The sequence below is a fragment of the Sebastes umbrosus genome, chromosome 8 (assembly GCF_015220745.1).
Source record: "Sebastes umbrosus isolate fSebUmb1 chromosome 8, fSebUmb1.pri, whole genome shotgun sequence".
NCBI classification, from domain to species: domain Eukaryota; kingdom Metazoa; phylum Chordata; class Actinopteri; order Perciformes; family Sebastidae; genus Sebastes; species Sebastes umbrosus.
This window is the reverse complement of record NC_051276.1, coordinates 32,705,534-32,720,069: the sequence shown is the minus strand read 5'-3', so window position 1 is coordinate 32,720,069 and position 14,536 is coordinate 32,705,534. Positions and strand designations below refer to the sequence as shown.

Sequence of the window (14,536 nt, the reverse complement as noted above, 5' to 3'; positions counted from 1 at the left end):
ACATAATCATCTAATTCATGCATATCCATCCTGTATTTATTATTTCTTTGCACTATTTGTATTGTTACAACTTCCAAACACTTGACTTGTATATAGACATCTTATTTTTTATTTTATTTTTATTATAGTATTCTTCACTCTGTTATTTCTATTCTGTGTAAGTACATTGAGAAAGTTGCATATAAACCGGAGTCACATGTATATCCATGTATGTATATACTCGGCGAAATAAACCTGATTCTGGTAAATAAAAAGATGAACAATGTAAAAAAGTTATACAAATGCCTGAATGTAAGTGCAGTGTCAGATGAAATACAGGTTTAATCATTCTTGAAATGTGAATTTGTTCAAGAGCAGATGTTTTAATATAGCTACAAATTGCACACTTATTTTTAATTAACAAAAAAGGCTCTGAATATGAGCATGGCATAAATTCAAAACACCACTACTGCCTCCCAGTGTCAGGATCTAGATATCACTTCACTCAGCAGCACTACCCAGGTTTCTCCTTCTGTTGCACCACTTCCCTTCATCTTTCTCTGCACTGTACACAATTCTTTTCATGATATAAATTAATATCTAAATTAATCATCTCTTGTGAAATGCCTCTTCTAAATTATTTTTTTTAATTTGTAATATTCATTGAAGAGGCGATAAAAGCTACAGAGGTCTCACTCCGCCCCCTTTATCCAGGAACTAAATCACTGGAATGAAAAGTCTGCCATTTGGAAAATGACTGGAATTATCACCAACAACAAATGAGACCATAGTCCAAAAAAATATTATGTATAGCTGCAAGTTTTGTGTCTGCTTTCTCATTTAGGTACCAGACAATTATAACATGAATTTAAGATTTATTTGCATCTCCTTAACCTGCCATGATCTCATGCAACATGATATACATTCTTGCCAATGGTCACACTATTCCACTTACCACCAAGACACTTAATTAACCTCAATTTCGCTTTGGGAATCAATAAAGTCAATCTACCTATCTATCTATCTATCTTTGCAAACGCAGCAGGAAAAGGCAAAAAAGAAGACTAATTTTTAAAAGTTTTGGTTTGTGTTGTGTTTATAAAGTTGTGACTCATGCTGTTTTTGTGTTAAGGTTCAAAAACTATGAAAAAAAAGTATTACATACTACATTACATTACATGATATATTCGGAACTAGAAGTATACAGTAATTCAGAATCAGAATCGTGTTTATTGCCAGGTGTAAGAGGTATATACCAGGAATTTGCTTTGGTTTTGTTGGTGCAAATAAGCAGTATAATAAAAAAGAATAGATAACAATGTTAGAATAAAAAAATGAAATTCTACCAATATACAATATAACCTATAAACAAAAATAAACAGGATATAAACAGATAGTGCAAATATTGCTAATTGTTGCCATATCCTCAATAAAAAATAAAGAAATACACATACAACTCTACAGAGCACCTTTAAAGACAGACACAAAAAACAATGAACATCAAAGTAGAATAAACCAAACATTACACCATTTACACCACCAAAAAGTAAATATCCACATTTAAAAAAGAATATGGATCCGTTTTTAACTACAGAGTGGGTACTCTTCCTTAATCAACTATCTTTGCTGCCAAGCGGAATCCAGCAGTGCTGCTGCTTCCTGTTTCCGGTGTCCCCGCCCTCAGTCAGCTGTCTTCGGTTGTTTGCAAACAGTTCCGTCCTCCTGCTCCATCCATGGTCTCTGCTGCTGCTGCTGCTGCTGCTGCTCTAGTGTCCTCTTTGGTCCTGTAGCGTCTCCACCATGGAGGACACCGAGGAGGGAGACATCGTGGAGCATCAGGAGGAGGAGGAGGAGATGATGGAGAAGAGGAAGAAGATCTCCAGGAGTCACGAAGCCTCCTCCTCCTCCTTCATGGAGAGCATCACTCCGTCAGACAGAGAGGACAGAGAGGACAGAAGAGAGACACACAGAGACAACCACAGCGGAACTCAGTCCTCCCACCGGCTGCTGGCCTACAGCGATGCGCTCATCTCCATCATCGCCACCGTCATGGTGAGACACCGGCACACCGACACACAGACACACCGGGCCTTTAACCACAGAGTCCTCAGGGTGGTGGTGGAGCAGTGGTCACATCATTACTATTCTATGAGTTTGAATGGTGAAACACACCTTAATGCAGGGGTGCACACACTTTTTCAGCATGCGAGCTACTTATAAAATGACCAAGTCAAAATGATCTACCTACTATAAAAATGCAAAACATATATTTATTTATAAATATATCGAGTATTCTTTATATGTACAATATATGTTGGTGTACCTTGCATAACTGCATGAACCCATATTGTACAATATAACTCTGTACATGTGTTGTCATTACCTTACTCTGATGACTTGCACTGAATGGAATCAGCCAGGGATGCATAGTCCGGACAGTAGCTGCTGATAGCCAGCCTCAAGCACACTTCCAAATGGTCATCAGTCAAGGTGGAACGGTATTTGGACTTAATAATCTTCATGTGGGAAAAGGCTGACTCGCATAAATAAGTGGAGCCGAATAATGCAGGCAAGGAGGTAGCACTTCCTCATGTTGAGGTACTTTTCCTCTGTGAGGAAGTTCCAGAACTGTCCATGAGCCCTGGACTGAAGCTGACGTATTGGGCACCCCTGGCTTAATGCATTGATTCAAGTACTTTTACTACATTTCAGAGCAAAAAATGCATTTCTGTGAGTCAGCTGTAGTTATTTTTGCATAATGTGTTGTTGGTGTTTTTGCAGGTTTACCTGTAAAACAGATGATAAACTTATCAAATACAACAACATTGTAATAGATAAAACTACCAGGTTGAGTAGTTACATGTCTCACATACTAATGCATTAGTGATACATTAATCCAATAATGTCATATACTGTTTAATAACTAGGGAGCAGGGACATCATTATTATTATTATTCCCTGACTTTGAATGGTGAAACACACCTTAATACACTGACTCAAGTACTATTTTCATTATACTATTTAATACTTCTGTTCCACTACATTTCAGAGGAAGAAATTACCTCACTACAGTGCACTTATCTGAGGCACCTGTATTGTTACTATTGCATAATGTGTTGTTGGTTATCTTGCAGGTTTACCTGTAAAGCAGATGATAAACTTATCAAATACAACATATTGTAATAGATACAACTACCAGAAGTAGGTTGAGTAGTTACATTTCTCACATACTAATGCATTAGTGATACACTAATCCAATAATATCATATACTGTATAATAACTAGGGTTGTCAATCAATTAATGTCAATGTCAATCCTGGGGTTTAGGATCCCTCAAATACTCCAGAGTTATTAAATGAAATATAAGACATTCATATATGTAAAATGTTGCGCTCAAATATAACAATAAAAGCCTTTTTATTGTGTTATCAAACACATTTGCAGCATTAAAGCTTCAAGTAAAATGGCCCAAGAAAACTAAAAATCATTACTTATGTTTACAGCTGCAGCAGAGAACCCCAAACAGCATTTTATTAGGAAGAGTATTGGGGTGAAATGGCTGCTTTTTAAATAAGTAACAAATAAATAATTAGGGCTGTCAATCAGTTAAAATCTTTAATCGTGATTAATCGCAAATTAATCACACATATCTGTTCAAAATGTACCTTAAAGGGAGATTTGTCAAGTATTTAATACTCCTATCAACATGGGATTGGACAAATATGCTGCTTTATGTAAAATGTATGTATATATTTATTATTGGAAATTAATTAACAACACAAAACAATGACAGATATTGTCCAGAAACCCTCACAGGTACTGCATTTAGCATAAAACAATATGCTCAAATCATAACATGGCAAACTGCAGCCCAACAGGCAACAACAGCTGTCAGTGTGTCAGTGTGCTGACTTGACTATGACTTGCCCCAAACTGCATGTGATTATCATAAAGTGGGCATGTCTGTAAAGGGGAGACTCGTGGGTACCCATAGAACCCATTTACATTCATATATTTCAAGGGACCCCTTTGGTTGGTACCAATGGATTCTTTAGGTCTTCTAGTTTCATATGATACCAGTATATTCACTCTAGCTTTAAAACTGAGCCGCTATAACAAAAAAATCACAAGTTGCATTAATGCGTTAAAATAAATTTGCGTTAACATGTTATTATCACATTAACTTTGACAGCCCTAATAATAACATAAAACTCCTAAAGGGGCGATTCAGTCTGCATAATTAGTACTTTACTTTTAAAATACATTTCCTGATAATACTTCCATTATTTTGCTAGATAATTAATTTTGAATGCAGGACTTTTACTTGTAATGTAGTTTATATACAGTGTCGTATTGCTGCTTAAGGATCTGACTGCTTTTTCCACTACTGAATGTGAATTGGAGAAAATGTGAGGTTTGGTTTAGTATAAAATATGCTGAGTATTTAATGGTAGTTAGACATTTTATGGAGTACAAAGGGACAATACTTGCTCACTTTTCCAGTCATAAAGTGATTATGACATGCAGAGTTAGTTAAGCTTAATTTAGTCTCACTGAGATCAAGATCAGAACAAAGATGAGTAAATCAGACAAACTAGGTCCCTCAAAGAAATTAACGCCTCTAACTTCAGTTTGATTTTGCACTTTATTCCAGTAGTAAGTTGGTACACAGTACCAGCTTTGACCTGGTGTAAACCAATCCTCCACTGAGATTTTAAAGCTAACCTCTCCTGTGACCTGTCGTCATGGTTGTTCACTTTGCAACGGCAACGTAGACGACATAAAACACAGCTTTTCATTCTGAGGACTGTCTGTTTTTTCATATAACTGTATTCTGTACAGTAGTTAGCTTTCATTAGACACCGCTAGACATGGGACGATATAAAATATCATGTGACATAACTGTGATTCATGATATTATCCCGGTAATCATCAAAATACGCTTAGAACTCTTAAAATGGCATTAAAACATACTGGAATCACTTTACCTCATATTTTGTTAAGAAACAAATATTTGTATTGCATCACAGGCAGGACCCATTTTTTAGTGAACATCCTTTTAAGTCAAAAACAAACAATTTTAAATAAGGTAATAATAAAGCATAAGGTCCCCCTGCATAAATAAAGGATAAATTAAAGAAAATAGCAACATTGTGTGATTTAATCCTTTATCTTCCCGCCCCTAGCCAACACTTGAAACATTCAAATTTAAGGTTTAAATTGTAGGTATAAATAAGCCATGATAATATTCATAATAAGGCTCTTAGATCAGGCTCACTGGTGAGTTGGACATCAGATTGTCTCTACAGATGTTTAGCATCGTGTGTCTTTCTCTGTTAACATTTGATGTTTGTACTAATTCAGCTTCCTTCATTCACAGATATTACCCGTCGCCCACACCAAGGTGGAAGATAATGAGGTAATGTCCTGTAGAACGAGTACTATTCAGTGATAGTGTGGTGATGCTGTACTACAGATCTTTGCAGTATTACTGTAGAAATGTATTGATTATTTATTTTAAAGTTTATTATGAATGTGTGGTGCAGGAGTTGAGGGAGAGCGTTCAGCTTCTGCTGAGTACAAAGATCGCTGTTTACCTGATGACATTCATGATTGTGACTGTTGCCTGGGGCGCTCACATCAGGTGAGTCCTTATTAATATTATTATTAATATTATTATTATTAGCACTATTATTATTAGTAGCAGCGGTAGTAGTACAGCAGTTTTATGGTCTATTCTTTGTGTTGGATTTCACAGGTTATTTCAAGTAATCGTACGCATTGATGATTGCCTCGCACTGCTGAACCTCGTAAGTGTTTAATAACGCCATAATTTTTTAATTGTATTATTTTGATTCAGTAATAATAGCAAATAGCTATTAGCAAGTACCTTATGAGTTTTTGTGTATCACAAAAAGATGCTAATGAGACTGTAATAATGTCTAGTTTTATATTCTTCTTTCGGCTTATATGACATGCATCACTAGTTGGTTATATTTCATGTCTACAGTGTTAAGAAGTTACTTTTTATGGCATTAGTTTTAATAGACACAGCTGGACTTCATGTAAAGTTAATCTTTTGTCCGGTTATCGCCTCTCTGATTTACAATTTATATCATTTGATTAGCTGTGGTTTGCTTGCTCTTTGTTAACTTAAACATTACTGTACAACATCTAAAGAAAGAGACCTGCACATTAACTCAGACATATAATAAGTATCACACAAATCAGTACATGTAGGAAACTGATTTCCGACACAAAACACAACACTTTAGTTTTTGCTCTCATTTTTCACGAGTTGAAATAAAAGATTTAAGACTTGTTCTATGCACACAAAAGGCTCATTTCTCTCAAATATTGGTCACAAATGTGTTAAAATCTGTGTTAATGAGCACTTCTGCTTTGCCAAGATAATCCGCCAGGTGGGTGGATTATCTTGGCAAAGGAGAGGTGCTCACTAACACGGATTTTAACACATTTTTGTGCACAAAATTTCAGAGAAATAAGCCTTTTTGTGTGCATAAAAAATGTGTTAGCTAATTTCCCTGCTAAGAGAAAAGCGCTGTGCTGTGATTGAAACTTGTTTCGAGCACATTTCCTGCTTTCTAATGTGAAGTTCTGCTTTCGGTTCTATTTCAGGCGTGCATGATGCTGATAACCTTTCTACCGTACACGGTGAGTGTGAGGCACTGCAGCAGCTCAATAACAGCTCAATCAATCACACAGTTTACCCAAATAAATGTTCAACCTCTCTTTATCTTAACAGTTCTCTCTGATGGCGGCCTTCCCCGAGAACATCCTCGGCATTTTACTCTTCTGTAGTTGTGTGATGGTGATGGGCGTCATTCAGGTGAGCCAATCAACGTGTTGTATTCTACTAGATAGAGGTGATGGCTGTATTATTGTTGCTCTTTTCTTCTAGTTGAACTACTGACATTCTGTGTATCATAATCCTTCGTACCTTGTTTTCCGTAGTCGGTGATCGTGCTGTACGCCTTCAGCCGTCCCTTCCTGCTGAACGAGCAGATCCAGATCTCCGAGAACCAGACCTTCTACAAACACCACATCCTCAAAGTCATCATGCGGGTTCCCCTCATGTGCTTCTTCGCCAGCATCTTCTCCTTCATCTTCTTCCAGATGGTAGGTGGCAATTCAACTGTTTACAGAGTCAGCAGATGATTACAAGGTTAGAGATCGTCTGTTGTGATGGAGAAATCTCTTCTTTGTAGTGACGTTTTCATTTTGTCTTTCAGTCTTACGTGCTGCTGGCGATCGTCATCTTCCTGCCGTACATCTCCCGCTGTTTGAAGTGGTGCCGCAGCAAAGCAATTGGTAAGCTCTAGATTTACTTGTGACAGAAACTTTATGAAATATATTGCTGACCTCTGGCCAAAACATGAACCAAATCATGTCCATTTCAGGTCCGGTGCCAGAGTCTCCAGACTCCATGTTGTTTTACACCTACCTGCCTAACGAGCCCCTCAGCAAGGACCGAGTGGAGGCGTTCAGCGACGGAGTTTACGCCATCGTAGCGACGCTTCTCATCCTGGACATATGGTGTGTTTCACTTTAGTTTAACTACAGGATGCTTGTTGACAATTTTGCTCAATTCCCGGTAATATAAAACCATGATAGTTTAAGTATGTGTGAGAAAAGAGTGCTGAAAAACCTCTTTTAACGTTCGCCCTCTCTGGTTCCTTCCTGTTATAGCGAGGACAACGTCCCAGACCCGACCGTTGTGCAGAAGCAGTTTGGCGGGAGCCTGGTCGCGGCTCTGCGTGTCTACGGCCCCGAGTACCTCGCCTACTTCGGCTCCTTCGCCACCGTCGGCCTCCTCTGGTTTGTGCACCACTCGCTCTTCCTCCACGTCACCAAGACGACGCGCTTCATGGGCCTCCTGAACACCTTCTCGCTGGCGTTCGTCGGCGGTCTGCCTTTAGCCTACCAGCTAACGCACGAATTCCCGCGCAACTCTCGCAACGAACTTGAAGCCATTCAGATCAGCTGCGTGATCATTTTCTTCGCGGGTATATTTCAGCTCGCCATCTGGGTGGTCGCTCTTTACAACGAACGGGAAACGCTGCACCCTTACGTACGATATGGCGGACGCGAGCACATATTCATGTTAGCTAAGTTGTCTCTGTACCCCTGCATAGCTCTGGGGACGTTTTTCCTCACATGTATTTTGAGTAGATTCAGCTCCTCGATCTTCCACCTGATGGAGATCACCGTGCCTTTTGCTTTTCTTGTGTTGAGGCTGTTGGTGCGCGTCATAATAGGGTTGCTACGGCTAATTTTCTGTCCTGATAGACCCGACGAGAGGGGCATCGTAGAGGAGGAAGATGACGAGTCGAGAGTACCGTTCAACGCTTTAGTTACCTAGCTAGCTAGGTAACTTAAAGGGAAGTGGCCACAGTAAATAATAAGAAGCTGACTGACAGAGCAGCGAGGCATTGTTACTAAAATGCTTGTTCTCTGAAAGAGTTACTGAAAGAAGTTGAACTGGGAATCACATGGAGGAGGAGATGGTTCAACATTTAAACTGGTTTGAATGTTGAGAAGGAAAATGGGATTAGATGTGACGTGTTGAAGGTGAAGTATGGAAGTAGAGTAGTGACAGCAGGATACTGACAGCCAAAGCCTATCCATTCATTTACGTTTTTTTAAACGATAACTTGAAGAATAAACTAATGCTAGTTTTGATTAGCCAATAATCAACAATCATCTTTCAAAAGCTTTGAAATGACCCACAAGATGGTTTAGCTCATGAGTTAGCGGAAGTTTTTATAATTATAGTTCAGTTTCTGCACCAAGTAAAGGCGTAAGATGAACTGTCCGTCCAACTGGTTTGGTTTAAATTCAACCGTCCATTTATCCAGAGAAGATTCGCTAATCATGTTAAGACATGTAGAAAAAATACTTCATAGAGCCGAAGTATTTAAATACTTTGTGAACGACAAGGAAAGTTTTCTCAAGTTCGTCTCCTTTCAGACTTTTGCGCCGATATAAATGTTGGAGTTGACCTGTTAGCAACTAAAAGGGTTTAAAGGGTCTGTAGTGTTTGCACTTTAAATATTATATACTGAACGGGTACGGCCATAAAATTGCAAATTGCACTGTTTTAAAATATTCTGATTCTGATATATACGGAAGCCCTGACACCGTGTCCTAACGGGATGTGAGCAGTCCGACTATAGCGCCGCAATGCGTAGCATCGGACGCTCTCCGTCCACACTAATCCGTTAAATTGGCACGTCTGTTCGAGAATGTAATCTGTGAAACAGGTGGGAAAAAACTGTTTTGGCAGGCGAGTGTTATATTCTTTTTGGCCACAAGAGGCTTAAGTGCTCCACTACCTCATGTACTAAGTAGGACTAAAAGCATTCATGTTTTCTGCCAGGTAAGTTTTAATTTACATAACTTGCTATCAAACAACATATGTTCCTTGTTATGACTGGGAAACCCACGGATAAAACAGCAGGAAACGGCAAAAACGTGGTCAGGAAAAAAAGTTCAGAAAAACCAGGATAACTAACACGAGGAAATCATTGGAACGCTGGACTCGGGGAACAAAGACAAACTGGCTCAGAGACAGAGAAACAGACTAAATACATTGGCGAGGTGAGCCTAATTGGGCGCAAGTGAAACCAATCGGGGCGGAGTGAGTAATCACACAGGTGGGAAACACACAAGGGCAGGAAGTGAAGTGTCTGAAAAGAGAGGAGAGGTAAAAAACACAAAATAAAACAGGAAATAAGTGAATATAATGAACAATAAAACACATAATATAAGGAGCAGGACGAGACATGACATACCTCGTGTATAGATGTTTAGAGTGCATGGAGAAATTAAAACTCACCTGGAAGAAAACATGGATGCTTTTAGTCGTATTTAAAACATAGTTGGTGGTTCACATCAGCCTCTTGTGGCCGAAATGAGTATTACAACAACAAAAATATATATTTTTTTCACCTGTTCTTAAGTCATAAAAACAGGAGAGAAAACAATTCAGATCAGACTTAGAAAATGGATCACCAGATTTTGTTTTTACTTGCATCTCAGGGCTTCTGTATATATTTGTGTGTAATACTCACTGGAATGTAATCTCACCTTTTCAGTTATGTCTCAATGTTTTTTTCTATTTCTATTGTTTTCTTTTAATAATAAGACAAATTTGCACTTAAATGACCCCCAAAACTATATATTTAAAAATTAGATAAAGGCCAGAATGTGCATGGCTGTTGTTGATTTTAGTTTCAGGTTTTCTTGAAAGTTATGTCTTTAAAAAGTAACGTCAACTCAATATTATTACGTGATGTTAACATCAGAACAAATCAATTTATTTTACCTGGATATTAACATTCTGTTTTTTATTTTTATGGAGAGCTTTGTAAATCAGGTGTAGTTAATGTCGCCAGAAGGGGTCACTGTTGTTTCTGGTAAAATGTCCTGAAGCCATTTTCATGGCTGTAATGAAGATGTGCTTTGCTATGATGTACATTTATGTGTTTTTGATACTGACTCAAAAGGGAACTCAAATCTGAGACGCACTTTAATGGAAAACTGTCATGTGATGGAGAAGGGTTATATTTATCAACAAGTGACTAAACAACACAGAGAGTTGAAAGAGTGACAACAAAAAACTGTTGAATTATCATGTTTTAAGACGGAGAAAAAACACTGAATGTGGGCAGGTGAACTTGTTTGTGATTGGTTGATTGGACACGTCATATTTTGGGCATTTGTTTTTCTTTTTTTGTTTGTTTGTTTATTTAGATCCCCATTAGCCTTTGCATAGCAGCAGCTATTCTTCCTGGGGTCCACACAGTTTACATGGCGACAATACAAAAATACACATTCACACTACTCATCATATCACACTAACATAACACATGGTAATGCACGTCTACTATAAATATAATAATAACAATTGACACAGTTTAAATAACACAAACAAAGAAAATAGAAAGGCTCTGACTGAATCTATCATAATCTAACAGATAAATATCATCATTTGGTTGTCAGGATTTTATTCTGTTGAGGACGCTTAGCATTAGGGCTGCACAATTAATCAATTTTATCAAAATCGTAATACTGCAATTTTCAAATCGCAGGATGAGGAGGAAATCGCAATATTTGTTAAAGGCGAAATGTGTCATACCATTTTAAATTAAATATTGAGGGGCTGCAGAAACATCCTGGCCTACACATCATATTCTACAGACCTAAGAAAACATCCTTGTTTGGTACAGATCCCTGCAAAAAAAAAAAAAAAAAAAATCGCACCATAATCATTTTAATGTGTTTAAATGAGAATAATGATGCAATTAGATATTCTATTTAAATGGTGCAGCCCTACCCAGCTTCCAGATCCAAGCTGCATTTAGAACAGAGTATGATTTTATTTTGTATTATTATTTATATCTAAAGATCTGGTTTATTAGAATGGGAGCAGTGTAATTTTTATGATTTTTATGGAGGAATAAATGCCTGTATTTGTTTGCAGTTCATCACTGACGCTTTTTGCATCCAAAATAATGAACACAAAATTTTGTCGGATATTTTCACCTAATATAAACAACTGTATTTGTGTATTTTGCACACCATATTTTACAAGTTATGAGACATTTAGCATTTGTTGACACCAAATTACCACTCATAAATCATAACCTTTCTCTTGTTGTCATTCCTCCAACAATGTGGCTTGTTTGTTGAGGCCAGATATTCCCTCTGACAGATTTCTGTTGTCAATGTTTAGTGAGCGTAAACGCTGCATTTGCTCTTTCACACTGTGCAAAAACTTTTTTTTTTCTAAATGTCAAATCATAAACTGTCGAGCTTCGTTTTGTGAATAAATCTGAAGTTGTTCCTTCAATGTGAAAGTGAATTCTCTGTCTTGTTTTAGCAAACATAATGAACAAAATGTACAACATTTTAAAGAAAAAAAAACCTTTATTCACCTTCGTACAGTAAACAGCTTCACAATATCCCTAACAAGATATCAGTATGTGGTTTATACATGACTTGGTATCGCCCCCATATGAACAGCATACTTCCTCTGTATCTGTTTTCATCTTATTCACTCCAAAAGCTTTAGACTCTCATTAGAAAACATTTCTGCTCAAAGCAAAATCAAACAAAATATACACAAGATGATAAATTAAAAAGACAAGCAACCAAACATCTGCAGTGCATCATTACCTGACATTTGGTCTCCTAAAACTACCTTTTTCTCTCCTACCTTTACATTTGTGTACCACAGGTGTTTTATACCTTCACAACTTCAATACAAATATAAATAGTCCACACGACAACTTCCATCTAATTTGAACTGAAAATCTGTCTCGCCTTGAGTGTGCCACTGGAATAATACTTCTTAATTATAATAATCAATTGAGGCTTTTAAGTGAGTTTTAATGAATAAAGAAATTAAATTCACACATAATAATTGGTGGTGTCCATAAAACATTTTTTTTGGCTAATTAATAGTTCAACTTCATTATTGTCTTCTGCAAATTACTTACATTTTTTATTTTGTTATTCTGTTTACATGTTTGTCTTCTAATTAGAGCTAAAGCTGAAACAATTAGTTGATTAATTGATTGATTGCTGATCAATCATCAACAGTTTTAATAATCAATTATTTGACTTTTGTTGGACATTTTTCTGCCATTTTTTGTATATTTCTTTGATTTTATTCCTACATTTTTTGGCAATTTTTCTGACATTTTTAGGGCATTTTCCCAACTTTTTTTAGGATATATTTCTGAAATTTTGTATTACTTTTTAATTGTTTGAGTCATTTATCCTTCAAAAGCTCTTCTCAAGTGTCATAATTTTGCAAACAAAACAATAAACTGACTGATTAAAAATTATTTAAATTAAATTTAAATGATCATTTAATGGAAACTAAAGAATAAAAGCAGAAACATTCATAAGAATAATAGTACTAATACTACAGAATAATAGTAAAATGTTTCTTCGTCTTTCGTATTTTCTTTAAATTAATTAATTTAAACAAAATAAATCGAGTCATTAATTGAGACAGTTGATGATAATTGTATAACTTTATATAGTTTCCAATTTTAATACTTTGATTGACTGATTCATTCACCAACAACGGTGTTTAATTATTCCGTTGGCACACTCCAGACTCCATATAAAAAACAGCTTTAAAAAAAAGATTTCAATAATTTGACCATCTGCTGTTTGTGTGTTGAGTTTTGGTCAGATTGCTTTAGTGTCAACACTGTCCAGATGTCCAGATGCTTTGCTTCATCTTGTTCAGGATGTCAGTACAATGAACAGTGAACGTTGAACACAGAAAAAGCCTGTAAAGCAGTAGTGTGTGTGTGTTCCCCACAGAGAGACTTTTAGTTATAGATTTATACAGTACAATACAGCTGGTCCCCAAAAATCCACCCAGCAGCCCCATTCACTTCAAATGGGTGAATAAAAACACCCTAAAATGCACTTCTATACGTATGAGGAACACATGAACAGAACAAACTGGACAAATAAATTATAACATCCTCTTGAACAGAACAGACTCCTATTGCACACAAATGTTAGCAGCCCAGTTCCAAACTCGCTTCGTTTTTTGTTCATTTTTCAGAACAAAGGGAGGATGTTTTAGACCGGGGTCCTGGAGCTATTCTCAATAAAGGAAGGAAATCAGTGTTAATCAGACAGTGCTTTGGTAAACATTTCATCTCTGATAAAAAAGGTCTGGATTCAATCAGAGACTCTCATCGGCTCCGTCTGGTGCCTCGTAACACGCTCATAATGCATCGTCTTATTCATCACGCTAGTGGTGATTAACGTGTGATTAACCATAAACGCCACAGATCTCCTGTAGACTTCAATAATCCAAACCCACATTCAAGGAATCAACCTGCATAAGATACTGCTAATAAAACCAACCGCCCATCAGATTGTTTATATACTTAAAGATATGTGTGAATACAGTACTGTTTACTATATAAACACACATATTGTACAGTATATAGGCTCCAAATGTACTTATGTCATCGTTGATAACATCTTATATTGCAAACTACATTCAAAACTTAATAATTTAACAGTGATTTAATGCAGAAGAAGACTTTAAAATAGCATTTCTTTAAACAAACATTGAGCCCGAGGATGTGGACATCCACCTCCCCACCTCCACCTCCGCAGTGCAACTAAAATCATTGGTTAAATTGATAAAGGAAGCACAGTCTTCGTTTTTAAAGGAATAGTTCACCATTTTGGGAATTGCGCTTTCTGTCCGAGAGTTAGATAAAATCAATATCACGCTCATGTATGTACGTTAAGTATGGATTCTAGAGGTAGGAAGTGATTAGTTTAGCATAAAGACTAGAAGCACGGGGAAAAGATTGACTGCCATCTTCAAAGTTGTACCTCTAAAGCTCACAAATTTATACGCAACTCTCGTTTGTTTATTTGGTACACAAATTCTCATAAATTTACGCCTTTAATCTCGGAGAATTTGAGTTTTTTTCTTGCAGATTTCTGATTTTATAATCCCAGAAAATATAAATTTATTTTATCG

The 14,536-nt window shown here is 36.8% G+C and overlaps 1 protein-coding gene across 1 annotated transcript; it reads left to right on the top strand.

Moving 5' to 3' along the window:
• Positions 1-1,606: 1,606 nt before the first annotated feature.
• tmem175 (transmembrane protein 175) lies at positions 1,607-9,489 on the top strand. Its single transcript, XM_037777140.1, has 10 exons — positions 1,607-2,031; positions 5,360-5,398; positions 5,526-5,623; positions 5,738-5,789; positions 6,619-6,654; positions 6,746-6,829; positions 6,955-7,119; positions 7,233-7,311; positions 7,401-7,536; positions 7,690-9,489. The coding sequence occupies exons 1-10, from the start codon at positions 1,780-1,782 to the stop codon at positions 8,360-8,362; spliced, it is 1,614 nt and encodes a 537-aa protein (XP_037633068.1). The 5' UTR covers positions 1,607-1,779; the 3' UTR covers positions 8,363-9,489.
• Positions 9,490-14,536: the final 5,047 nt, after the last annotated feature.